The sequence below is a fragment of the Anneissia japonica genome, unplaced genomic scaffold (genome assembly GCF_011630105.1).
Source record: "Anneissia japonica isolate Jap-2015-1 unplaced genomic scaffold, ASM1163010v1 scaffold287998_len430063_cov162, whole genome shotgun sequence".
Taxonomy (NCBI): domain Eukaryota; kingdom Metazoa; phylum Echinodermata; class Crinoidea; order Comatulida; family Comatulidae; genus Anneissia; species Anneissia japonica.
In genome coordinates this window covers 251,642-279,226 of record NW_022695675.1, presented here as the reverse complement: position 1 = coordinate 279,226, position 27,585 = coordinate 251,642, and the positions used below count along the sequence as shown (strand labels likewise).

The following is a 27,585-nucleotide window of genomic DNA, read 5'->3' as shown; positions in this document are numbered from 1 at the left end:
TACACCTGAATCACTTTTTTTTCTCAAATATTTGGGAACACGTCAGGTAGGGCAAAACATCACTCCTCCAATTAACTTAAGATATGAATTAATTACAAGACAACATTTTTTTTAACCTATGAATTTTCATATAGTTTTAATATGCATATTCGTTATGATTAATTATGCATTTAACATATAATAAATATATAGTGATATTGTTTATTGTGATATTAATTTTGTTATTAATTGTGATATTTATGCAGTAAGCATCATTTTCATTCTACAAATGGATTTGAATATAATTTACCAAATATGCTAGACGCTTCTGTAGAAGTAGTTGGCAAAGCTAGTTACCATATTTAAAAATCCATCTCCATCAGGGAAACGTACCCATGTGACCTGATCCCTACGCTGTGCGTTATCCTACTGAAGGCAGCCGATGCCTGCCGCACAACGAGGAACACGGCCCTTAACCTGATGCAGGTGCTCCATATGCGATTTTTCCCAGATGAGTTGTTGCAAGCTACCTACGGAAAATCGCACATTCTGCTTAGTCAGGAATTGGCCAAACTTCATCCGGAACTGACACTCGCAATCTTTTCAGGTGACTACTCTTATTTTTAAAGTTAAAAAATATTTAAATTTTTTTTTGTGTAAGTAATTTATTTCTATATTTAACTAGCTATAATAACTATAATGGTATCTATCTAAATATGTTTTAACAAATCGGGGGGCGGGGTGGCACAACATATTCAGAGTAGATAAGTGAGTAGCGCTAATTAGCTCTAATTTCAATACATGCCCCTCCCTACGCTGTGCGTTATCCTACTGAAGGCAGCCGATGCCTGCCGCACAACGAGGAACACAGCCCTTAACCTGATGCAGGTGCTCCATATGCGATTTTTCCCAGATGAGTTGTTGCAAGCTACCTACGGAAAATCGCACATTCTGCTTAGTCAGGAATTGGCCAAACTTCATCCGGAACTGACACTCGCAATCTTTTCAGGTGACTACTCTTATTTTCAAAGTTAAAAAATATTTAAATATTTTTTTGTGTAAGTAATTTATTTCTATATTTAACTAGCTATAATAACTATAATGGTATCTATCTAAATAGGTTTTAACAAATCGGGGGGCGGGGTGGCACAACATATTCAGAGTAGATAAGTGAGTAGCGCTAATTAGCTCTAATTTCAATACATGCCCCCTACTAGATTTGCCTCTGGATGGCTTACTATCTAAGCCTTTGTACAAGGTTACTCAACTTATTACTTAACAAGTATAAAACTTAAAATAAATTCATGTATACCGTATTCAAATATACCTTTTTCACAGAACTAACTGAAAGATTTGATTCAGCACTCCTCAACATTCGCCAAAACATCTTAGAAGTACTCCTACCTTGGCTGTACAACATTGAACTAGTCGAGAGCTCAGCTGCACACGGTAGTAGCCGCAACGCCAACAAAGAGGAAGATGCTGATTGGGACGATGAAAATGAATGTCCGCTTAAAGGCAATGGATGGGGATCAGAGAGGGCGACAAACATTGTTTTGAACAATATGTTTTTCATAACAGCCGAGGTATGATATTTGGTATTAAGTAACGTACAGTGGTTCCACCATCGAAAGTGCAGAGGGAATCCCGGACGCGACTCAATTAAAAAAATGCTGGTCCCTGCCCGTCGGGCACTCTGTCTGACAGTCTCCTTGTCGGGGAAAGTTTGGCGCCGCCACTGATTTTACATATTCATTACTGTTATCTCCATTGTAATGTAAACATAGTTTGATTTTAACCGGGTTTTTTTTCATATATTTGTTTTTTAGTATGGTGAGGAGCATACTCGTGAGTTGCAGCAATTATGGGCAGGACTTTGCAAGTGTTGGCCTGGCAACCTTTGCATTATTCTTGATTACTTGTTTTTGTTGTCCGGCATAGCTACCAATCCTGACCTCCTGCCATATGTAAGACTAAATTTACTCTTTCTATCCATCTGTATGTCTATCCCCCAGTTCATGCGTCCCTCCTTTCTTCCATCTTTCCGTTTATTCATCTATCTGTACTTTCATCAATCCATACATTTAAAGCCAGGCTCTTGATTGGGAATGATGTTTGATATCATAAATATTGAAAGAAATTGATGAAATTGAAATTGGTTTGAAGAATAATCAAAATGGCTAATATTATATATATATATTACTACTGAATACCCCAGCTTCCTCAGTTGATCGTCAAAAAATTCATATATCTATTTAATCATTCTCTATTATTTCTTCAAACACCTTTTGAATATCTTAGAATTTAATAGTTGTACAATATCTCAATATTTTTTCCATCTGGCTTAAAAAGCTCAAATTCTAATCTAATACTAAGGGATTTGCCTTATGGAATCAACTCTGGATTTGAACCCAAGACCCAGAGATAGTAAAGCATGCACCACAATTGTTGAACCATTTTGATATTTTTGTTTGTGTCAGATGCCTTTAATGAGTGTGTTGTATTGCCTTTTTCCAATCTCCAGGTGAAGATGGTTCTTTCCTTCATTGCTGGAGCAAAGTCTCAGAGTCTGGTAAAAGAACTTTTGAGGGAATTGCTAAGCTGGGATCCCATCAATACGCATGTTGAACGTATCACTGTACCTCCCTACTTCAGGCCCTTCAATTCGGGGAAGCTTTGCAATGCAGATCAGGAGATTGGCAGTATGGTGTCACTCATGGACAAGATGGATAAAGACGAGGACACATCTGGAGAGATTGGTGGGATGGAGAAGTCACTACTGGAGAAGAATCCGGATGGGGTGTTGTTCTCTGGGGCTTTCAAGACCATACCTAAAGTCCCGAGTGATCCTGGAACAAGAGAGCGAACGGACAGGTACACTATGACACAGATTTATAGGAATAAATACTAATCATTAATGTTTATTGAAAGTTCCCTTACGGAGATCCCGTCTTGTTGTTTAAAATACTTAATTTGAGGGTGTATCATATTTATCTCTTGTTTGCAATGCATTGTGAACTAAACATTGATTCACACATGCGCAAGAGTGTTTTAGTTGCTTCTAATTTGATTTTAATTCTGAACATAACCCAAGTGGCCAAGTTTGCATAGACAGCAGAAGGTTCCAAGTTCGAATCCCACTTGGTGCAACTTTTTTTAACTTGTTAATTATTGTCGCCAGTTGCTATCTTGCATTAATTACTTATAATACAGTATTTTGAGCAATAGATTCTTCAGGGAGCCAAGTTCATTTAAAAGCTTTCCTTTTTTTTAATGTTCTAATATTTGTATTTACTGTATCAACTGTTTTCTACAGCTTCGCAAAATCTGACAGTACCCTACGACACAGTAGCTGCAGCAGCCTTGGTACACTAGCCAGCGGTAATTCCAACCAAAGTAGTGATTCGGGCGATAGAAACAGTAAGCTTGTCTCAAGAATCGTTGAAGAAAAAGAGGAAGAGCAGTCACTTTTATCAATACACAACTCAACACCCAAAGCACTGTTTTCGCAGTGGCGGGCTTTATACAAATCGCGTGATTACGCGCCATTGCCATTACCAACACCTGATGAACTACACTGCGCGCCGCTGTACGAGGACATTGATGATAATGAGCCACCGCATAGTGCTGTTCTTCACCGGTAAACTCCTAATCTTACAATTTTTTTCACTAATATTTCTCGCGAGTAAAAATACAAAAATCATATTCATGTAAAACTAAGTTAACATTTGCTGTTAATGTAATTCTCTTGTGAACTTCTGTATAATTGATTGAATTATTTATCAATGATTTATTTGATTTAATACTTGAATATTTAATTAGATAAATATTTTTTTCATATCTGAGCAATTATCCCAGGCAGTCCTTTTAAAGTGTATCATATGACATTCAAATCCTTTAGAGACAAACATTTCTCTCATTCTCATTTATGCAATTAAAATCAGTGTTGCTCAAGTCATTATCAGCATTACCAACATGATTCAAAAAGCATTATTCTAAAATAATAAATAAATAAAAACAAAAAAATAAATAAATAAAATAAATAAATAAAAAAAAAATAAATAAAAAAATAGATAAAAAAATTTAACAAAAAACAAACAAATAAAAAAAATAATTGATAATTATTTATCAATATCATGACCTAAGAAAAATAATTTAGATTGCACAACTTGCTTGTTGTAGAGACAAAGGCAGTAGCTTATACGCAAATCTTCATAAGTTTTTGTTTCCCTCGTAGATGCAACCTTGCAGTAGTATTAATGGCTGACCTTGTCACGGAAAGACTTGACATCGATTGGGCCATCCACCTCCCCAACATCCTTCACGTTGTCTTCCTCGGTTTGGATCACAGCCGCCCTCTAGTGCACGAACACAGCAAACGTTTACTGCTTAATCTTCTAATTGTCCTGTCCACCCACAATGACTATGTGTTCATTGCACAGACTCTTCTGTCACATGATACCATGGGCGAGATGTCAACTCTGGTGGAACAGATGCCACAAGCAAAAGAATATGATTTCACAGGTGGGTAAGATTTTAATTTTTACAGTAGCCCGACCTTAATTTTACAGATGCCTAATATGTTTATTTTACAGGTGGCCCAGATCACAATTTTAAGGGTGGCCAAGATATTATTTTTGCAGGTGGCCACGATGTTAGTTTTTACAGGTAGACAGATCATGATTTTACAGGTGACCAAGATGTTAAATTTTACAAGTAGACAGATGTTTTCTTTTACAGGTGTCCAGATCGTAATTTAACAGGTGGCTAAGATGTTAATTTTTACAGGTGAACAGGGATGCTTGTTTACAGGTACTCCAGATATTAATTCTTAAAATTTGCCAACACCTTCATCAATGTACAACTTATAAAGAAGTGGTAAGATTTTAAAATGAATTAATATACTCTGTTTTCTCCTAGGCTCCGTTAGCCCAACCAGTACTCACCCAGCTGAGGCCTTTATGACTGACGTAGTTGAGGGCAGCATGATGGGTTCAACGACGACGCTTGGAGGCCAATCAACATCTAGTACTGGAAGTTCCGGGACAGTAATCGCTGCGTCACCATTGCGCACAATTCATAAGAACGTTGATTATCTCAGAGGTGTAGATGAAAGTGCCAAGGCTCTCATTGAGTTTTTGGTGACCAGGTAATTAGTTTTACAGTCTGTTGTAAGACATAATTGATTGGATAATTTTGCATGATTGTGTATCCAATTACCAATAGGAAACGTCGGCCTATGCAGGGTGGATTTAGTTGGGGGCCGGGCCGATCCTCCTCCCCGTTTGGAAAGTCAAAAAAAAAGAAAAAAAGAAATAATTGACCGCCCAAAATGCCTCAGAGGTTATTTTCGGGTGTCTAGAAAACTAAAATATCCTTAGCGTAGTATTATCGCAATCGGCCTCCCTTTGGGCCCCCCCCTCCCTTTCGGACATCTCTGGGTTTGCCCCTTCTATGTGTATTATGTTTTATTTTTTTTTCAGCTGTTTTAAGACTTAACTCGTTTGGCTAATCATTTTTTATGATTGTGTATCCAATTATCAATAGGAAATGTTGGCTTATGTGGTGTTCACAAGTGATAACACCAAGAGTGATATCCAGTAAGAGTGCTGAACAATTTTAAGTTTTTGGCAGCATTTTTTTAAGATATTCAAGCTGTTCATAAGACTTACTTTGATTGGATTATTTTTATTGATTTTTTATCCAATTACCAATAGGAAATGTCGGCCTATGTGGTGTTCAGAAGTGATAACACCAAGGGTGGTATCCATCAAGAGTGCTGAACAAATTGAAGTGTTTCTGCGGCATGTTGTTAAGATATTCAAGAGCAGCCTGAAAACAACACACCTGGAGCAACGCTGGTCCCAGGTGGCGCTTCAGTTGGCCTTGGTTTGCCCAATACGTCATTATGCTGGAAGATCTTTCCAGGTACGTTTTTCATCACAAAATACAAAATATGAAAATACAATAACATCAATAATACAGTCTTATTCTTGTATTATTTTGTTTTTATTTTGCGATTAAAAATATTAAATACAATAATATTTATACACATTAATAATAATAAAATAATAATAATAATTCTAGTAATATTAATAATTAAAAATATAATAATAAAGTAATATTTTAAACAGGAAAATTATGTTAGAGAAACACATAATTTCTATTTTTATTGTTCACCTAGTATTTACAAAGGAAATTGCGTATTATTTTTTTTTTATATACACTACAATGTTTATATTTAATAGTCTTAATATAAATGGTTTTGTTAATATCAGATGGTGAGAGCCCTTAGTCCTTCATTGAATGCCAGGATGATGTCCGACATCCTCCGTAGACTGGTAGACACTGTAGCTGACCAAGCCGAAGAGAACCAGGTAGGAATTGAAAATTCCCTTAATTTATTTTTGAGTATGTAAAGGTAAATGTAAATACATATTATGTATGGTCTTTGTTGAAGTAAAATTTTGCTTTTAAGGACCCACGGCCACCACAGGACAGTGCCTTCCGTTGTCAGTACACTAGGAGACAATCCCCTACTTGTTGTTTGGGAAGCAGGACCTTGACCTAGGCCAAAAAGGCCAATATTAGATGAGATAACAGGATGATCGACTTTTTTAAAGTGATTATTTTCAAGATATATATATATAATTCATGGTTTTTGTACCTTCTGGCAGGGATATGTTACAGAAATCTTACTGACGCTTGAGGCTATGATCGAGCCTTTGGCGTATGAGATCATGCTTCCCGACATACGTGACCGATCGAAGAGCGGCACAGTGTACAGCTCCAGGAAGTCATCAGACATGCGCAAGAGTACCGGCAACTTGCACGGTAGCGGTAGTGGTATGTACGATTCAAGTAAACGGCATGCAAGCAACATGGCTGTCAAGATCACTGAGAATGCTACGCAAGTTACTAATGGCAAGACAGGTACTAATCCCGACTCACACGCCATCAACTAATTTATGAACAGGTCAAAGGTCGTACAATCAGTCATAAGAGCAGCTTAGCTCAGTTGGTTATGACAGCAGCTTAGCTCAATCCTCTATGAGAGCAGCTTAGCTCAGTTGGCTAAACTGGTGGTAGCCAAAATGTGTGTGCGCTGAACCATGGAGAAGTCTTGGTCACCAGTTCAATTCCCATCACTGCTGTCATTGTATTTCAACCGGAGGGCTGAAATGCTAGTTACGATAGCGTACCATCTTTTGGATGAGACGTTTAAGCCATTGGTCCCGTGTGCATTTATGGCCCTGTGCATGTTACAGAATGCAGTACACTTTTCGGAAAGAGTAAAGGATTGCCTCCTGATGTACTGCCCAATCATGATCACCAGAAGGACCCCACTGGAAATAATTATCCTTAGTGTTTACACCAAATAAATTCATCCATCCATGAAATATGTCCATTTTCTCTACCTGTAAAGGGGTGTGGTATGCTAAAAGCCCTTTCCTGTGCAAACAGCTTGCTTAATTTTCCACTTTAACTGAGCAAAATTGTCCTCGGGTGGAAACTCCCTATTTTAAAAGTCTGATGCAAAGAGTGCAAATCGGTCAAATCTTCCTGAGTGAAAGTAGTCTGTGCAAGCAAAAATTTCATTGCATATTTGTGTGTCCAAAGTTTCAAATTGAACTTATATATTAGCCTCTGATTGTATCACCTGTGCCTTTATCATGTACAGTTTACTTACATCATCAAATTATATACTTATTTCTACATTTTTTATTATTTACATTTATATTTTTTGTTATATTTATGTTTATATGATTTTTGTTGTAATTAGTTTGACCACCAGATCTATCATCATCATTTGCATCATCAATATTAAATCCATGTCAGAATCATCACCATCATCATTGTCATTATCAATATCATTATGTCATGATGACCAATCAACATAAACCATCATTATCATTGTCATGCATCAGTCTTATCATTATTATAATATTGTAATTAAACAACATCATCATTATTTTAATCAGTATCTCCAACATTGTCATCACCATCATTATCTTTATTGACAACATCTTCAACATTATTATCATCATCATTATCAATTTAATAATCATCATGAACATCATCATCTTCACCATTATCCTCATCACCACCATCACCATCATTATAATAATGGTCCTTTCCGCTAAGCCCCTTGGATGTTGTTAATAATCCAAGGAGCTTAGCGGACATATGCATATGATTAGCACTTTTTTTTTGGTTGACCTGCCAGAAAGGTCCCTTATATAAACATCTTCATCATTATATTTAATTATTTTTTATAGTTTCTATATATCGCCTTTCTATTATGATTTCTATCAGTTTAGAATTATGTTTGTTTATGAATCATTATTATTTATTTTGAAGTATGTATGAATAATTTCCGCTTGAATCATTTCATTAAATAACCACACCAGGGTATAAAATGGTTGCCATGGTAATGCTAGTCTGTATGAATCATTTGAGGCAAAATGGCAGTTGTAGCAAAAATTGAAATTCAAGTTTTTGATATTTCGAGATCCGTCAATTATTGAAATTGAACATTTCTAGCCTTAGTTAATGAGTACAGTGCAGTACAGCTCTCAAGCAGTCAAGATAAATATGATTTTAAGTAATAGTCTTCCAAATTCATTTATGTATACATTTTTTTTAATGGAATTAACATTACAACCAAAAAGGTCTTGAGATATGTGATTTGTAGACTGTTTCTAGAAGTAAGGTTTTGAAATATGATTAATTTTGTATTTTAATACCTAATACCAGTATATACTGCTGATTTATTGTTAAAAAAAAAATTTTATGCCATTTTTTGAGCTCCCATATTTTATAGCCCATTTACTCAATACATGCCTGAGTGACAACTTAGCCATTTTACCACAACATGCCTCATTTAAGCATGGATTATTATTCTTAAAACTAGAATACTTGTAGATGCATGTACTGTATAAGAATATACATCAATAATTGGATTCATTATTAGACAATATTTCATAAAACTCAACTATTTCGAACAAACATGGAAAGACATACTTGGAAAGACCATACCAGTGGTGGATCTAGAAATTTAGTGACAAAGGGTATGGAATTGAATAGTTTTGTGGCTGAGATGCTTGCCTTCCATCCTAGGGTCCTTGAATCAATTCCTGTTAGTGTTACAGAATTTTTTTCTAACGACCAAAGAAACTTCACTCCCTAAAGCCTGATAATGAAGCCAAAGTGTGTGTAAAGCATCGTGTCGGTATGTTTATCTTGTGAAAGATATTGTCACCTAAAAGTAGGACAGTGATATATTTACTATTAACAATCTGGGCGCATGTGCGTGCCTAAATAAAGTTATATAGACATGATCGAATGACCCAGTATTTCAAATGTCTACATGGGCAATACAACCATTTTTTTTTTGGCCGTATCATATTAATATCAACCCAACATCATCATTGACATCACCACCAGCACCATCATTTTTTTCTATGTCATCATAATGATGGTGGTATTGAGCTAGATAGGTGGTTAAAATGCTTGCCTTCTAATCCCATGGTTGTGGGTTCAATTCCGGAAAAGTGACAGATTTTTTTTTTTGTGATCAAAAACAATTATTATTGTTTATATGTTATTATTACTATTGGTTGTTACTATTATTATTATTGCATATATCTTATAATAATAATCACCACTATTACTATTATAATTAACAATAATAGTTGTAAAATGTCTTTATTCAATTATTGTAACCATAACAATGAATGCTTAATACACCAATGTATCTCTACACACCATTCAATGCAAATGAATAGAGCTCCGAGGCTACGGCGAACACCGAACCCGCACATCTAGCACGTCAGAGGGGAGTGGCCGGCGCCTGTTCACTCGATCCATCAGTACCACTTCCATCAAGTCCATGGGTGAACAAGGAAGCATAGAGGAGAAACTAAACTTACTCATTCAACTCTTCTGGATCTCCGTCTCTCTGCTCGAATCTGACTATGAGTACGAGTTCTCACTCGCACTTAAACTCATTGATAAAGTAAGTACAGTTTATATATTCCATCCCCTCTTTCTAATGTATTGGCAGCTAAAAAAAGTAAGTGACCTTGAAACTGGCAGTTCAAAGCATTGCGCATTTCTCTGGATGCATATTAAAAAAATATCCCTTAGTGTTGGGCTAGCTATAGTGTACATATGATGTTTGTGTTGGAGGTATTTGATGAAGATGATTTTCATGGATGGCAGAAGTACAAAAGTCTTTTCTCAAGGCGTTGAGCTATGTCTCCTTGAATTATTTGATCAATCTAAATGTATGAAGATTTTTATTCAGAGTGTTTAACCAACAGTATATTTGTAATAATGTTTTGTATCATTTCATTGCACTCTAATGTTGGACCTCCTATGTAAAGCACTTTATAACCATCACTTATTATTATTTCAGCTTCTAAAACATCTTCCTCCTGATCGCCCAGAAGTCCGTTCCAAAATGGAGTCAGTTTTGAGCCGGTTAAAATGGCAAAACTTTCCTGGTCTACAATCATTACTTCTTAAGGTATTAAATGCTGAAAATCTGTTTATTTTAATATCTTATTATTTACCTGCATTTTTTCATGTTATTTCATTTATTACCATTACAATCTCTCCAACGCCTAGGCCTAGGGATGTTGTCCTGCATCATCTCTGTTGCTGCATCAGCATCTTATAAACACACTTTACTCCTGCTAGGTACATGTCTAAAAAGTTTATGCTGGCCTAATTTAACATTGTTTTTGTTTGCTTTTATTTTATATTTGATGATTACCTTTTATGAGTTTATTAATGTATCGAATTGTCTTGTATTGAATTAATAAGTATCTAAGTATTGCAATAAATAACAGCCGAAATATAATTGCCTTCTTTAGGGATTTACGTCAGCAAGTACGAGCGAGGCGACCCTTCACCTGATAGCCAAATTGACTGTATACTGCCACCTTCAGGTTGTGGACCCGACACAAGCTGCAGGCTTCCCAATGAATGTCATTGCGGTTTTGCCATACCTCATCCAGCATTTTGAACAACCGGATAAATTTGCAATGGAGATTGCGAATAATATTAGTAGGGTAGGTATAATGATGCAAACTACCAAAATCGACCAATATATATTTGTATGTCTGGCTCATTCCCGATGATCTTCGTCACAAAGTTGAGAAATTTATTTGGTTTTGGTTCGTTTTGTTAGATGTGCAGTGAACGATACACCCACATGGCCCCGCTATCCACCGTACTCACCATGTACAGTGAGAAGACTTACAATCGGGACAGCAAAGCCTGGACGGGAGTCGTCTGTAAATACGTCCACAACAACTACTCGCAGTTTAGCATCTCCATGATGACATTCTTAATTGAGGTGAATATTGATTGTTTAGCTATTATACCTGGATGAACCAATTGAAGCTTGTTTTTGGAACTTTCCTAAAAAAATGGTGGAACTGTCCACCCCAGGCAGCACGTAATGAATAGGCATTGTGTAATATGCTTTAATAGTTTTCCTTTTGCTTTTATTTGTGGTGGATTGTTTACCTGGTTGACGCCCACCTTTCCCCTCCCGCCTCTGGTACAAGGAGACAATATGCAATTTAACTGTATGGTTATATTCTGTAAATTCCAACCAATTGAAATAATTTTTAATTGGCAATATTAGTATTTTTAATACATAATATTACATTTGTATACATTTTTGCAGGTATTAGAAAAAGGACCAATGAGCAACCAGTTAGCTGTTCTGACCATTGTGTACTCGCTCATCCATAACGTTGACCTTATGTCTGCCCCTATGCAGCAGGTCAACGATGACCTTCTACGGGTTATTGCTAAATATGTTCAGGTAAAGAAATAATAAATGAATTTAAGTTTACCACAGTCCTCTGTGTTTAATTAAAAAATTCACTTTGACCCTCCAACCCATTTATGCTGACCCTTGATCTATGACTTTGTTTGCCTCTAATACGTCTGTTGTACCATTTTCTTAAAGGGTCCGCATTGGAAGGAATCGCTGAACATATTAAAGCTGGCAGTGTCTCGTTCATCGTCGCTTGTGAAACCGTCAACGGCACAGGATGAGAGTCGTCGAAGATCGCGAGCGAACACTGACGGCGGTGGGTCACGGAAAGACCTACCTGGGCGTACTATGGAGTTCACCTTTGACCTGTCAAAGGTAGGGCAATACAACTAACTTTGACTGCAGTAACTCCTATCGGGGGAATGGGGTATTGTTTTTGGGTTGGTTCTTCTTCTCTTTCAATGGGAGATACAATTTGAAAATTAGTAAATCATCTCATAACTATGTTAATTATTTTTATACCTCCCATTCACCTACAACACCATGGGATCATTAATTGGCTATTTTTGTTATTTTTAAAAATCAGTTTAGTGAAATTTGCCAAAAAATAAGTATACAGAAATTAAAGTAAAATATAAATATATAAAGAACCATGGCCCATACAATGGACTTGCAAGAGAGAAATAAAAAAAAAAAAAAAAAAATAGGTTTTGAAGTGGAGCAGTAGTTTAATACTGTAGCTAAAATACCTGCATTTAGCTCCCTGGGTTCTTTGTTTGAATCCTGTAAAAAACCAATATTTTTTCTCAAATCCAAACCACTCAAGCAATGCAATGTCTTCTCATGAAAATCTTCATGTTTGCAAGCGTTTCATCTAAATTTTTAAACAATTTTACGAATTTATTTGATTATAATATTATTTTGAAATTATGTTATTTTTATCTAATTTTTTCAGAATATTTTGTTAAATATGATTGTTTTTAATTTGTATTTTTGATTGATTTTAATAATTTTGTATATTAATTATTATATTCTTTTAATTTTTTTTTGTTGTTTTAATTTATATTAATTTTGATTGCAACTAATACGAGCCGCATATTTTTTTCTATATTTTCTTGACTGACAGATGGTTGAACGAGAAGACAAAAGCGTGAGTTGTTGGAAAAAATATAATTTCCGTACTTCTGTAATTTGTTTGTAGTGCCATTTTTTTCAGTACCGCAGTAGATTGTCATTTTTAAATTTTATTTTAAAATATAATAAACATCTAAGCATAAATCTCCCTTCCTACCACTTTCATCCACCTATTGCATCCCCATCCACCCCCCCTCCCCCACTACCATTGGTGTTGGTGCACCTATAAAAGTAACAAGGTACTTTTGATGGATGCTTTTTTAATTTTTTTTTTTTTGCATGGCTACACTGTGTGGTAGTAGTTAATGACCACATTTTATTATTCTTATTATTATTACCTTATAAAAACTTGTCTGGTTTGTCAGCTTATTAGTTTTGTGCGTGTTTAATATTTTTTAAATTGTTTAACTTGTTTTGTAATGCCTGTTACACACGAGTGAATTTAGCTCATTTATACCACTAGAAGTTGCTCCTGAGCCCCCATTTTTAGTGCTCATTTATTTTACGCTGTAGATATTTAGCTCAGTGTCATGTGAGCCAAAATTTTACTCAGCTCCTTGCATGTGAGATTGGTTGTCTAGCTGAAATTGCTCAGGTGTGGCAAGTATATCTCTTGTATTAATTTTAAAAATATGAATGGTAAACCATAATGGGGTTTGCCAGGTCAAAACCTGCATCAGTGACTAAAATAAGAAAATAATATTATTCTCCACATTATAATCTTTAAAATGATGGGTCATTTACTGGAATTGACTTTCTATTGCCAAAGTTATGAGTAAAAGTATTACAGCTTCTCTGTACTAAAGTATACAATACTGCTACGTTCATAAGCTGATTACTCAGTTTAATAATTAGCAACAACCATGTGCTGGTTTTGGGAGGGCAGGCCTTATTTTTTCATTCAAATTGATAATCATATTTGTTTAGATATTGTTGTGCTTAAAGCTATATCCGCACTATGAAGTATTATATTACAAATTTGCGTGATTTGCCCATATATGGGTGTCATATGACATCATGCCCATATATGGACAAATCGCACAAGTTTTTTATGTAAAATTTGAAATTGTGGACAGAAGTTTAAAATGAAAAGATAATATGAGAGCTTCCAAGTTGCTGACACTTAAAAAAAAAAACTGCTTTTTTTTGTTTGTAAATGTAGCAGTTAAGCTCTCTGTCACATTTTATGCAACAAAATACCTGTGGTTTGTCCTTATATGTGTATGATATGACATCATATGGCCATATTTGGATGTGATATGACATTATCATGCTCATATAAAGCCCGGTTTACACTATGACCATAAAGATCACCGATAAAAAGCTAAAAAGCAATTGTTCATATAGTAATTAAAAGATAAGTATTTACACTAGCATTCGATAACAATGTATCATGTAAACGATAACAAAATAATTTCACAAATCAAATCACCATGATTATGACATCATTTGATTTGATTTGTGAAAATATTTTTTTAAATCATATACACACATTGTATATTACACAAATTTGTCTCAGGAAAAACGCATTAAATAAATTTTTTTTAAATAATATTAAATTGCTTTCTTTGTATATTTAATAAAAAAACATTCATAAAGTAAAAATTTATACCTTGCCTGGTTCTGGAATAGCCTATGCTAGAGCTTTGTAGTTTATATCATTAACTTATAACAAATTTCCTAGCCTACAAGCAGACCTATCTTTAGGCATGATGTCATTCATAAAATGCTGTGTTTTAATCCCTCAATCTTAAAGTCTTTCAGCCTTTTCTTTGTTTTATTCATTATCTCCACTGACATTAGTGTTGCTGTTTCCATTATTTCTCAATATGGGCCTTAGACCCTGTTCACATGGCTCAATTTACAGGAAGAATAACCAGGATGTTCAATGTCGACAGGGCAACTCAGTTAAATCGTCCTTAGCATTGATATTGTGTGAATTGTTAAAGTTTAAGTTCATATTTGTGTGCTAATGGTCGTAATCCAAGTGAGGACAGATGTACAATTTAAGAAAGATAATGTCTTGGTCAAAATTTAACAATTGCAAGTAAAGTTTTTGTTGAATGGCTAAGAATAGTTTGCTGTCAGCAGAGACAGTTTCACAGGATATATTAAGTGTACCAAAAACTAAGAGATCATAATAGAAATAGGTTCCAAGTGCATTATAATAATAGGTTTTTATTATTATTATTACTACTACTGGTGGTATAATTTTTGAAGCTACGAATATAGCCCAGCCACATCCTTTTTTGCTTCCTCTCCTTTTCATCTTCTTTTCACTCCTCCAAACAGTTAATCTTCTCGTCTTCTCCATAGACTCCTGTGATTCGTCGAAAGTTTACATCAATGATGACGGTGATGACGACACATAGTGATGAGTCAGCAGCAAGCACGCTCAGTAGTGATGACAGCAGTCTCAGCACGGAACCCACAGAGGTATCGCAGTTGAGCTCAATTGGTGGATCATCCGGAACTGCCACGACATCAGCAAGTGCCAACCAGAGTATGGTGATGTCTGCCTGGCGCAAACCACAGCACTCGCAGCGACGCACTAGAGACAGACTAGTGAAAGTGTTACAAGCTCTTGGACAGAATGTTGGCGTGTCCAGGAGTCCATCGGTGAGTATCAGCAAGAGAATTCACTTGTAAAACTGTAATTTCATTTCTTGTGATTAATGTACAGTAAATTACTTAATTTTCATTTTATAGCATCATTTTAATTATTATTATTATCATATATTAACAGTCGAATGACAATGTGAAACTAGGATGTATTCTCTCACCCGTCACCATACTGTGCCTTCTGTACTACGTAAATACAACATAGAATTCATTAAGCATTTTATGTGATTTATTAAATTGTTATTCCAGGGGTAGCTCGTAAAGAAAAGCTGATAATTGGGCGCTTGACAATAAAAAGATGATGACATTACATCCTAGGCCTTACTTATAACCCCTCCTATTATAATCCTGTGAGAGACAACAAGTATTAAATAATAAATCCTTATTCTGCAGGTGATCTTCAGTTCTACAAGCGACATTGCCCTTGAACGCCAGCCTAGCACATGTTCCAGCGAGACCACTTCATTAGCAGACAACATCAACAATGATAACAAACTGAACGAAAGCGATGAGACGTTTGTCTTCAAAGACTTTGATTTCCTTGACGTGGAGCTTGAAGGAAACGTAGGATGCTAAAAACATTCTCATTAATTCAAATCTTTCTGTACAACTTCAAATATTTGTCTTCCACTTGTAATATCTTGTGTTGTCATTGTGTACACTGTATAATATGTTCTTGTATCTAAAAATCTTCATAAGTAAATGTTATGGCAAAAAATTTACGACCTACCTACCAACCGACTCGGATTTATAAATGTCACATCCATCGCCAACACAACAAATTGTTTTTTGGCGTCAAATTATTAAAATTTTTATTTTAAAATTCATTTTTCAGGATGAGAAAGCTTTTAATTGGTGTGTTAGTCGACAGTCTTTGGAAAGTCTGGATACTATAGAGCCTAGTGCTCCGCCCAACTTGGACGCAGTGATTGACGGGGAGATGAAAGACTCGTCAGATGATGATGAGGTAAGTGCCTCTTAAAAACTATAAACAGTGGCGGTGCCGGCGGAAGAAGAGGAAATTTGAAATTATTGGTTTACATCAAATCAAATCGTGTTTGCATAAAACCCTGTAGGGGATTATTCTGATTCTCTAGTTATTCTTACACACTGTTGCTATGGAATGATTGGAAAATGAAGCTATTTTAAAAAATACCACTTTCCAATCATTTGTGATTTGTAATTATTAAATGCTATATAATTGAATAATTACATATACAGGTAATAAATATTTATATAACTTTTTTTCACCAGACCAACAGTAATTCTGGAGTTGAAGACAACACGAATGAGACATTAGTAGCCTCAATTTATGACCCCGCATCCACACACGGCCACCTCAGTCCCGCCCAATCATACTCAAGGTTAGTAAATATCACTTAGGAAATGAAAGGATACTTCTAATTGGTGTACTGTATTTTATTGTACCTAATTTAATAATTTTGTATAAAACTTACAAATTTATTCATAAATTGATATTTTTTATGTATATATTTTGTTTAATAATCTTTCTTTTTGTAGGTCTAATTAATAACTGTTTGTAAATGGTCTTAATTTATCTCGCTTGCTTTTATGTTTGTCATGTGTTTTTTGTTTTGTTTTCTTTTTGGACGCACCTTCACTAGAGGAAGTGTACCACTGTTATGAAAGTGAAGATTCCAAATAATAATAATAATTATTATTATTATTCAAAATCTATCATTAATGTATTTATATTAGGAAGTTAAAAACTTAAGAATAACTTAAGGAACATGTAACATAGATTAAAATTCCAAGAGTAACCATACTTGCAGGGTCATTTCCATAGTAACTGATATGACTTTTTTACTGGGTCATTACCACAGTAACCATTATAGCTTTATTAACTATAACCATAGTAACCAAGATCTTTTATGCATTTCCTTTTGTTTGATTGGTTATTTTCTCCCCAGCATTGCTAGCGAGTTAGAGGGCCTTGACTCAAACTCAGCCAATTTTTCCAGCACTCACTCCACCTTCATCTACATCCCAGTCGACGAGGTGGAAGAGGTCTGGCGGTCGCACGTGCAAGCCATCCTGAACGACACCAGCGGCAAGGTTGCCGTCAACACATTTCACACGTTCATGCAGCTATTTAAGGTCATGTGTCAAAGGTTCTGCAACCTCACACGAGAGGTTTGTAACTATCTTGGTGACAAGCTCCGGGACGTTGCTACACAATTTCATATCCTTAGAAATTCAATAATTTTGTTACTATTAGTCAAAGGTTGCTGGTTAAGAGTCTCGCATTCCAGTCCCAGAGTCTTGATTTCAAATTCTGTGACATTTAGATTTTTTCTTATGACGAAAACTTCCCAAATCTTATTAGACTTAGTTCAGGGCATATTCTATCTTTTTGGCGAATAATATTTGCATGCGAATGATATGAAAATAAATAGATTTCTGCCAAAATATTTATAACCTATTATAATATTCCATATTTATTTGATTAAATGCCCTGCTTTTAGTAAAGGTCCCCCTCGAATAAACGCCCCTTCAAGGCTTCATTTTGAATAAATGCCTCCCTCACATAGATGCCCTGGACATTTATTTTTTCCACGAATAAATGCCCTTAACTTACTGTAAACAATACTAATGGAAGCAACATCATTCCCAACACATTCTATTAACATTCTACTCCAGTAGAATTAAATTTTGTCTAACCCGGTTCGGATCATTAAGTCTCTATGATCACGCATTAACTCATTTTGACAGTCAATACAGTATGCGTTGTAGTTCCACATTTACAAGTAAATTATGGGGCATTTATTTGAGTATATACGTATTCATTTTATACTTATATTGAACCTATGCGTTGTGTTGACATGCCTTAACTACGTAGCACTTAGCACTCTAGAGCTTCTGAGGAGTAGAGATGATTGCCCGTACGTGTACGTGGACACCGAAACCATGCTGTCAGCCAACCTGCTAGAGAGGCATAAGTACTGTGTGCTGGAACTGCAAGAACACTACAACACCTATGTTGATAAGAGAGATCTTACAGTACAGGTAGGTTATGTAATATCTAATTACACTGTGGTTTGGTGTTTGAGTGCCACCTTATAATACTGTGGTCCTGGGTTCAGTCTTCTTGAAACTCGATAGATATTTTAAATCTCTTGCTCTTTGTTTGCTTTCTTTGTGCTTAAGCGAGCATCATTTATCATATGGGGCAGTCTAGTAAATACGTACCTGGATAAACCAACTAGTTCCCACTGTTCCTTAAAGAAAAGCCTTATGGCAAAAAGAAAAAAAAAGAACCGTTCGATCATTTCAAAATCTGACTGCTCTGTTTATTATATGGGGTATTTATTGAATACTGTAGATCTTGTATTATATTAAAGGACATGTACACTTATGAGAGGGCAGAACATTTTCTCCTGTATATAATCCATTCATCCATAATTATAATGATATTAACTCTTCATTTCTTGTAGAATTTGGATGCTGTGAAAACATCTCTCAAAATACAGACAATGTCATTACAGGTATAAATGGTGTATGCATCTCTAGCATAAACCTTAACCTTTAAAATGCTTTTTCTTCTTTTTGGCAAGTTTAGTCAAATAATGGTTTTTTATGAGGTTATGTATCTCCAAAAGTGGAGTTTATTGGGATACTCTATTTAGTGTGTCTAGGCACCCCACCATCCATTGTCCCTGCTCCCATAGACTATTTTATGATGGTAAAATCTTTTTAATTGAACTTTATTATCTCTCACTTTAGGGACCTGATGGAAGGAGTCCAAAAAACCAGGTATGTTTTTTTTTATATACAGTTAATTAAATTTAACTCTCTGTTATTTTGCTGGTTTTGGTACTTTTTGTATATTAGAGATTATAAAATAATGATTTATTTATCAAAAAGGAACTGTTTTCTTTTTATATAATATTGATGATAGAGTTTGTTTTTTACTATGAAATTTTATGTCTGTTAAATTGACACACACCACTCTCTACTGATTCTTCTCCACAGCAACTTTTTTTGAATCTTGTAAGTAAATCTGACACAATGTTTACTTAGAAATTCTCTAGCTTCTCTCAAGTAGATCATCTGTTCTGTCACCTGTCGTTATAAACAAATTTGCATAAATCAAGCAGTTTTTGTGGCTTCCTTCACACACATGCCTTTGTAAAAAAAAAGAATGTTGACATTAAGATCACTTTAATCTGTCTTAGAATTCTCTTCCCAAATACTTTCACTTGGATATTCTATTTCAATGGTAACTTAGGGTCATTCTCGCAATTTTCTGGGATTTTATTTTTTTTAATATTCTTTGTAATGGAAAAATAATTTTGTTTGAACAGATAAATCTTAAGCCCTATTCAGACTATCACATTTTCTTTGACAAAAACTGTTGTATGCCCATATATAGTCATGATGTGCCTATATATGGTCATGATGTGATGTCATCATGACCATATTTGGGCAGTCACATGTTTATCTCAAATAAAATTTGATAGCGTGAACAGGGCTATAGTCTGATCAAACATTGTTAAGTCATTAATTTTGAATATGAAAGGAATACAAATTAGATAGTATAATACATAATCCAAGTATCGAAATGCACGCCATCGTGTCAGGATTCAATCCTGACACTGAATCTGAATCCCGACACGATGGCGTGCATTTCGATACTTGGAGTATGTATTATACTATCTTATCTGAGATCAATCAGTGGACCTTTCCAAATTTATATTTTGAAAACAACAAAATAAAAGGAAATAATTTAAAGAAATGATGCTAATTATTAATTAATAATATTTAATTAAGTTGCTCATAATGCTTTGTCTCCTGAATGTTAGTAGCCGCTTATTAGAAACACGTCACTTGTGTTTTATAGCTTGCGCACACAGCAGAAATGTTGAGCTCCAGCAGGAAGTTCAAAGCCCTTGCCTAGCTTTGATATCCCACTTTGTCATTATTGTACTGTGATAGGTCACAGGATGATTAGCATACATATATTAGCATAATGTTTACATGCATTAGCATAATGTTAGCATATTATATCAGCAGGCATCAATCAAATGTAATTCACATTAGCATAAATTTGCATAGTTTTTTTATAAATGTTAGCATATATCATTAGCAGGCATTCATTAAAATGTTTCACCCAATGTAGTTCACATTAGCATCAATTTGCATAATGTTTGATATCACACCTTGTCATTGTACTTTGATAGGTCACAAGATGATTAGCATACAGTACATTAGCATATTTTTGCATATTTTAGCATAATTTAGCATATATTAGTAGGCATTTCATCAAATGTTTCACCAAGTGTTATTCAAATTAGCATAAATTTGCATAATTTCATGTCATTACAAGTGTTTCGCAAAGTAGCATACATTTGTACGTTTGTGTGTTACAAAAATGTTATATAAAATGTGTTGTTTTGGTTATAATATTTTATTGTAAATGTAGAGTCTTAAAAACATATTATCAACAATAATGAATAGATAGATAGATGAAAAGTAATAAAGATAGATAGAAGGATGAATGAATGAATGAGTTAATAAATGAACACAAGAATGGATTGAAAGAGAGTGGTTGGAACAGCTGTTGTGGTTTTTTTTTTGTAGGGATCATGTCTTTTCGCTTGTATCCTTTGACCAAATTTGGTTTGCAACCTGGAGTTTGAGAAGCGTCGCTCTAGACAAACATTTTATTTTCCAAATACAAGATATTAAATGCGACTATGGGGATGCGTGCTATACTTAGATTTTTAGAGCGTCATTCTGGTGGCGGGTTTGTGTAAAACACTCAGAAAAATTCAATTGCTTCTTCAAACCTTGTCATTTTCTTACCCTTGCTATATGGCTTCAGTCGGCAACCGCTTTCTCCATAAGACCAAGAATTTTTTGCCATAGCTTCCCATGATCCAAGACCTCCAATTAACATAGAAATGTCTGACGACCCTGAAAAATTCATTCATGACCCAAACTTGGGTAGCGAACTACAGGTTGCCAACTAGAACTATATAGTATTTAGTTTAAAAGCAATGTTTCATATACAACTCATTTAACTGTACTTCTTTTGTTGTTGTCATTATGTTTTAATTAGGAAAATATGAGAAAAATATGGAGGAAATTGGTTTACACAAAGGTTGCTTAAATTTTCAATCATTTTTCATTCTCCTTTGCGTAGATTTGAATGTCTTTGCTGTTAATTGCTTTGGTTTTTTCCAGGTTCAATCACTTTATGATACAGGAATATTGTAGTAATTTATTTTCAAATATTTTTTTACAGCAAGTGAATTTGTGTCGTAAATTGTATCGACTGCACTTCCAGCTTCTCATGTTGTATGATAGCTACTGCAAGCTCGTCACAAGAACATCATCAGCAAAGAATATTGCAAAAGTAAGTAAGAATATTTCATCACAAAATACAGGCTCCTTGGAGCCCACACCAGATTGATGTCATGGTTTAACTGTAAGCACAAGTAAAACCACAGGAAATTAATACGCAGCTGTGTAACACCATACCAACAGATCTAATAATCATTACTGCATATGCCTGCACACAGAAACATTTCCTGATTTTTCAACATGTCAGGTGGCTTGAAACACCAACTTGAGCACAGGTTCATGCTGTGCGCAAGCCACATAGTTCTCACTCAGTAAATCTCACGCGACGTGAAGGTGTGAACTAGGCCACATTTAGTTAATCTTTTAGTTGTGTGGCATGTGGCTGTACCAACCTTCAGATTAACAATGCCCAGAATGCTAAGACTAGCTAGGCTGAAAGAATAACAATTTGTTATAGTAGTAATTATAATGGCCTACAATAAATATACATACATTATTGCTGCGAAGCAGCCAATTCATATTCTTGACAGCAATTTTACCTCTGAAATGTCATTGTTTTTCAAAAAACGAGTGCCTAAGACGACTGAAAAGCGGAGTTTCCTTCTTTCGTTCTGCCGGGTGAAATCAATTACTATAGGCAACGTTTGTAGACTAACCTACTCGTACCAACGTCCGCATGTCGCGCTAGCCTTATCCTACTCTAGGCCTAGACTAGCTAGGATGGTATAGGCCTAACCTTGAAGGGACGAGGGTCCCAATGAAAAACAACATTGCTCTTTGATACAGTAGCTAACATTGTCTATTTAACATCACAATAATTCATTATTAGACCTATAGTTGTTTTTTTAATTGTACTCCACAAATCTCAGCCGATACCTCGCACAACTGGCTAACGTCTCTATCTATTGTCGTGACGTCATGGCTCTCTGACTCACACTTGTGATATGTCTCGCACTTGTGATCAAATAACACGCTGGCTCGCACTTTGGCAACACTCTTTGGCAGTCAACCCACCCTTGGAAACTTGCCCCATAAAACAGTGTACACTTCCTAGACCATGCAGTCTTCAAAATAAAAATTGTAACCTTTGGTAATCAACTACATTTTCCACATACATAGAAATTTTAGAAACTTTATTAAAAAAAAACCTAAACCATAATTCACCACACTATAGACACTTTTTGACAAAAATGAAAAATTACGACTTTGTTACCCAATGAGAAGTGTTCTAATATAGACAATGGGTCGAGTCTCATATTATTTGTTATAGTTTTATTATTCATTATTTTCACATGACTCGCATAAATAATTTTGTTCGAAGAACATTTATATGCAGTTGTACTTCGCAGCACTTCACTTGCAATTTGCAATTTCTAGTTATAATTAAATTATTTTGTTTTATTTAATATCAATTCATGAAATAAATATTTTTTATTGATTTATCCAGATCACAGACTGTTCTTCTGAGGTAAATTCTATGCGCATTGAGTTAATTCAAGCGATCAGTGATGTAGAAAACAGTCCAGACGTCCCACATCCAAATATTGACACCTCACAGATGACCCCAGAAGTTGCTGTTGCCAAGCTGGAGAATTGCCTAGCAACCAAACAGTTCAAATTAGCCATTCTGCAGCTTCATAATTTCAGGTAGATTTTTCTCTTTTGGATTATTTAAAAAAAATTTAATATTTAATTTTTTAAAAATAATTATTAAATTTTCGTGACATTCATGAATTGGTGAACTAAGTACCAGTGTTTGAAGAAATTTTATGAAATTGATCAGAAAATTTAAATTTGTTTAAACAGTATCCATATTAGTCTGGCCATCCCAAAGCCAGCATACTGTCACTTAATGTTAAACTGAGTAGTTAGCATAATAATGTGGCAGTACTTTAGTATAGAGAAGCTGTAACACTTTTACCCATAACTTTTGTAATAGTAAGTCAATTCCAGTAATGACCTATAATTCATTTTATAGCTTATAATGTGAATATTAAAAAGTTAATTTTCTTGTTTTGGTCAGTCATAGTGGTTTTGGCATGGCAAGCCCCATATATAGTTAATATAATGTGAATTCATTTACTTTCTATTCATTTAATCTAACGATATTTAAAAGACGTTTTTTTTAATGTGTTTTTTTTTTTTTTAGATCTATGTGGTCCAGTAATGTGTTTGGTTCAAGTGAAGAAGACGACTTAGACGTCCTAATTGCTCTATGCTGCAAGCAATGCAGCAAACAGAAGACAGGTGAGACTCACTCTAGTTATTTTCAAAGTCAGAATAATATTGCACATCATAGTTGTACAAGGCAAGCAATAGAGGGCGCCATATCATTCATGGGGAAAAAAAGCAGATTCTAGACTGTATTTAAAGACCAAAGTACTGTAAATTGAAAAACCCTAAACAAGATTTGTCAATTTGCTCATTTCAAAAATGTTAATTTCTTTTTCAAGTAATAAAAATTTTTTCTGAACTTCTAGGTGTGCTAGTAATTACATCGTCCAATAATAGTCTCGCTGATAGCCGCAATCGACTTACCGATGCAAATATGCAATTGAGATCAGCATTGACGTTGGCAGAGACTTTAGAAACGAAAGACACTGATGATGCCATGGAACCGCCAATCATTGTAGAGGAGGCTTCCAGCGATGTTGTAATAACTCCCAAAGCAGTGACATCTCCTCGGCAAGAAAGACTGACGCCGATAAAAGAGATCCTCGCGACTGAAGGTGAGAAGAGGTTTGAAGAAAAAGAGGTGGATACATCAAAGGAGAGCTTTGAACAATCGACAGAGAGTGAAGTGGAAGAGGTTGACATCACACTGGAAGACACCAGTCCCTTGCAGAAGGAAGTAAAACCAGATAATAATGATGCAGATGTTATGGAGGAGACACCCACTGATGCACAAGAAATTATTAAGGAGGCAATTGTTATGCAACTCAATGGTGGCGATGAGGACGGAGTTGATGAGAAAGACAAACAGAGTCAGGCAAAATATTCGGAGATTGAGCAAGACATTGTTGAGGACAATTCAAAGGCACCAACCGAAGATGGCGCTAATACACCATCATACCAGGACAATATCAAACGTATAGAAGTGTTCACAAGTCCGGAACGAATAATTTCAAAAAGTGAGAAAGAATCGGATGTCAAGCCTCATTCGTCGCCAGATATGTCGGAAAATACGCCGCTGGACAGTCTTATGGCGCGGTTAGAGTCGAGTTTAGTTGAGTCTAAAGTAGACCCAGACACAGACGAAGATAATGGTGATGAGGAAGCGAATGACAACATTGCCAATATAGAAAAAACAATTGGAAAAGATGAGGAAGAAGAAGGCGATGCAGCAGGAGGAACATCGGATGATGTTGCTGAACTTGCGAGTACAAAGACTAAATCGGAAGATGAGAAACTTGACAGAATCGGTGTGTTTGACAGAGAGATCGACAGCGAACCTTCGAGCCCGACCGTACACAGTACTGATCTTTAGTACACATTAGTTTATTCAATGAAATCTTTTAAATCCAATTGACTATATTTTGATACTGTAAAATTAATTAACAGGAATGAATTTGTTTGGGACATTTCATCCCTGTACATTGGGCATTTTGAAATACTGTATAAAGCATGACTTATTGTATAAATGTATTTTTTTTCGTAAATTGTAGTTAACTTTACATGCATTATGTTAAACACATGGTAATTTAATATACTGTATAAAGGACTGTCTCATTAAGCCTTGCTTCTTGGATATTGCAGCTTTAAGGTCCCACAAAACGACAACCATTCATAGAGAAGCATGACTGAGCAGGGGAAGATCCAGGGGGTAAGGCCATGGAGGCTAGAGCCCTTACCCCTCCCAAAAAATAAAAAATGAGGGAAAAGGAAGCAGGTAGAAGAATATATGACAGAATATAGAAAATGAAAGCTCTGCGTGATACCTCTGTAACAGTTGTAATTTGTGTACTCGTATTTAATTTTTATACAAATGAATGTAACCCCACCCACTTTTCCACTGGGGGTGGTGGGATGCGGTACTTTCCATGTCACATGACCCTTACCCAGAATTTTCTCTGGATCCACCCCTGCTTTTAATGTGAATTGTGGGATATTTCCAGCCCTGGCAATTAAATAACATGTCCTTATTGAAAGTATTGAAATGCACGCCATCATGTTGGGATTCAATATATCGACATTAATTATGTCATCATCAGGAATGATGATTCAAGATATTGAATCCCAACACGATGGCATGCATTTCAATACATTATACTTTCTTATCTGAGATTAATCAGTGGACCTTTCGATTTTTTATGTCCTTATTGGTGAGTGGTTGAATTAGATTGACACTCGGAAATGTAATAGTAAATTAATTGGACAAGAGTAATTAATTTGTATGTTTTTAAAATATTCTATTTAACTTTACTGTATTTCATGTTAGTGTTACCATCACCATTTGTGAAAATAGGTTATACCATGTTGAAGACATTTTTTCGCATGTTGAACAAGTTTTGTAATGCTCAATATTTATTGTTTCTAAAAATACTGAATTTAAGATCGCCAGTACTGCAAAAGGTAGTGTATTAGATGACAAAATAAATGTTTTGATTAAAAAATATTAATCGCAATTTGTCTAAAGCTGACCATAGACATTTTTGGTCTGACTCAACAGGCAATAGTTGATAGTGTATATAAAAAACGTACTGTATTCAAATGTTAACTTCCTCAGACAAAATCTGATCAAACAATTTAAAATGTGACAGACAAACCTGATAGTGTATGTCTGGTTTTACAACATACAGCATCCTATTAAGTTCTGCCATATATGGGTATAATGATGTCATACCACACCATATATGGCCATTACGAATCGTCATCACACCCATATATCATGTGTTTAAAAGTATACTATCAAAGTCTTATCAGACATTATCTGTTGAATCTGACAGACAGTACTTGTTACTTGTTGTTACTTCAGCAAAATCTGCATTTAGCAAACACATTGGAATGCTCTGCACTTTTAAAGGGATTAATCAGGGGGTGGGATCTATTTTGAGTGTCAACTACAGCGTCTCTCAAACTATGGGTCTCGACTATTTAAGATTTTTACAATTTTAATTGAATTTTATATCATGCTAAATTTTGCTGTAGTAATCAGCAGATTATATGTATCATTTAAATATTTTACTTCAATTTCTATTAATATAAGTTTAATGACCCATTTTGAGTATTTGTTTTGCAAGTTCCAAAAAGGGTAAATTCCTGATCGCACCATTTTAATCGAAATGGTAGTGGGTTGGGTTGGGTGCGTATTTTGTTGCTCAAGTTAAAACAGCTATGATGTAAATTCATTAGAAGATTTAGAGATTTATATTTGTTCATTTTTTTAATATGTGATTGCAAATGTAAACAGGTTTAATTAATAGACCTTTCCGCTAAGCTCCGCCCCTTGGATTTTGTTGCTAAGGTACCACAAGACGACAGTGTTAAAACATACGAGAACACGTGCGTTTGTGGGACAACACGTGTGTTTGTAAGACGCGCGCATATTTCTAGCGTTGTTCTGATTAGTCAGTTGTTAAGTTTGATTGACACTCCGGAAAGGTATATTATACTCTTACCTGTTGTTTATTATTTCATGTTGAGAAATTATATCAAAGCTTGATTTTTGTTATATAATTTATATTACTCCATCATCAGATTGTTGTAGTCGTGTTTGATCATTGTAC

At 35.1% G+C, this 27,585-nt stretch overlaps 1 protein-coding gene across 1 annotated transcript in view; it reads left to right on the top strand.

Annotated features, from left to right (window-relative positions):
- The window catches only part of LOC117101507 (protein furry homolog), a 43,152-nt gene extending 17,036 nt beyond the window's left edge, over window positions 1-26,116 (top strand). The window contains exons 25-54 of the mRNA XM_033241484.1: window positions 363-586; window positions 1,318-1,565; window positions 1,809-1,946; window positions 2,504-2,853; window positions 3,296-3,619; window positions 4,217-4,503; window positions 4,900-5,128; window positions 5,697-5,907; window positions 6,258-6,356; window positions 6,657-6,912; window positions 9,768-9,997; window positions 10,400-10,510; window positions 10,860-11,057; window positions 11,177-11,344; window positions 11,681-11,821; window positions 11,969-12,151; window positions 12,903-12,926; window positions 15,227-15,529; window positions 15,926-16,096; window positions 16,368-16,499; window positions 16,787-16,896; window positions 17,464-17,735; window positions 18,396-18,559; window positions 18,988-19,038; window positions 19,277-19,306; window positions 19,526-19,543; window positions 21,801-21,911; window positions 23,307-23,506; window positions 24,009-24,106; window positions 24,340-26,116. Of these exons, the coding sequence (XP_033097375.1) occupies window positions 363-586; window positions 1,318-1,565; window positions 1,809-1,946; window positions 2,504-2,853; window positions 3,296-3,619; window positions 4,217-4,503; window positions 4,900-5,128; window positions 5,697-5,907; window positions 6,258-6,356; window positions 6,657-6,912; window positions 9,768-9,997; window positions 10,400-10,510; window positions 10,860-11,057; window positions 11,177-11,344; window positions 11,681-11,821; window positions 11,969-12,151; window positions 12,903-12,926; window positions 15,227-15,529; window positions 15,926-16,096; window positions 16,368-16,499; window positions 16,787-16,896; window positions 17,464-17,735; window positions 18,396-18,559; window positions 18,988-19,038; window positions 19,277-19,306; window positions 19,526-19,543; window positions 21,801-21,911; window positions 23,307-23,506; window positions 24,009-24,106; window positions 24,340-25,346 (6,088 nt within the window). The 3' untranslated portion in view covers window positions 25,347-26,116. The remainder of the gene's footprint in view (window positions 1-362; window positions 587-1,317; window positions 1,566-1,808; window positions 1,947-2,503; window positions 2,854-3,295; window positions 3,620-4,216; window positions 4,504-4,899; window positions 5,129-5,696; window positions 5,908-6,257; window positions 6,357-6,656; window positions 6,913-9,767; window positions 9,998-10,399; window positions 10,511-10,859; window positions 11,058-11,176; window positions 11,345-11,680; window positions 11,822-11,968; window positions 12,152-12,902; window positions 12,927-15,226; window positions 15,530-15,925; window positions 16,097-16,367; window positions 16,500-16,786; window positions 16,897-17,463; window positions 17,736-18,395; window positions 18,560-18,987; window positions 19,039-19,276; window positions 19,307-19,525; window positions 19,544-21,800; window positions 21,912-23,306; window positions 23,507-24,008; window positions 24,107-24,339) is intronic.
- Window positions 26,117-27,585: the final 1,469 nt, after the last annotated feature.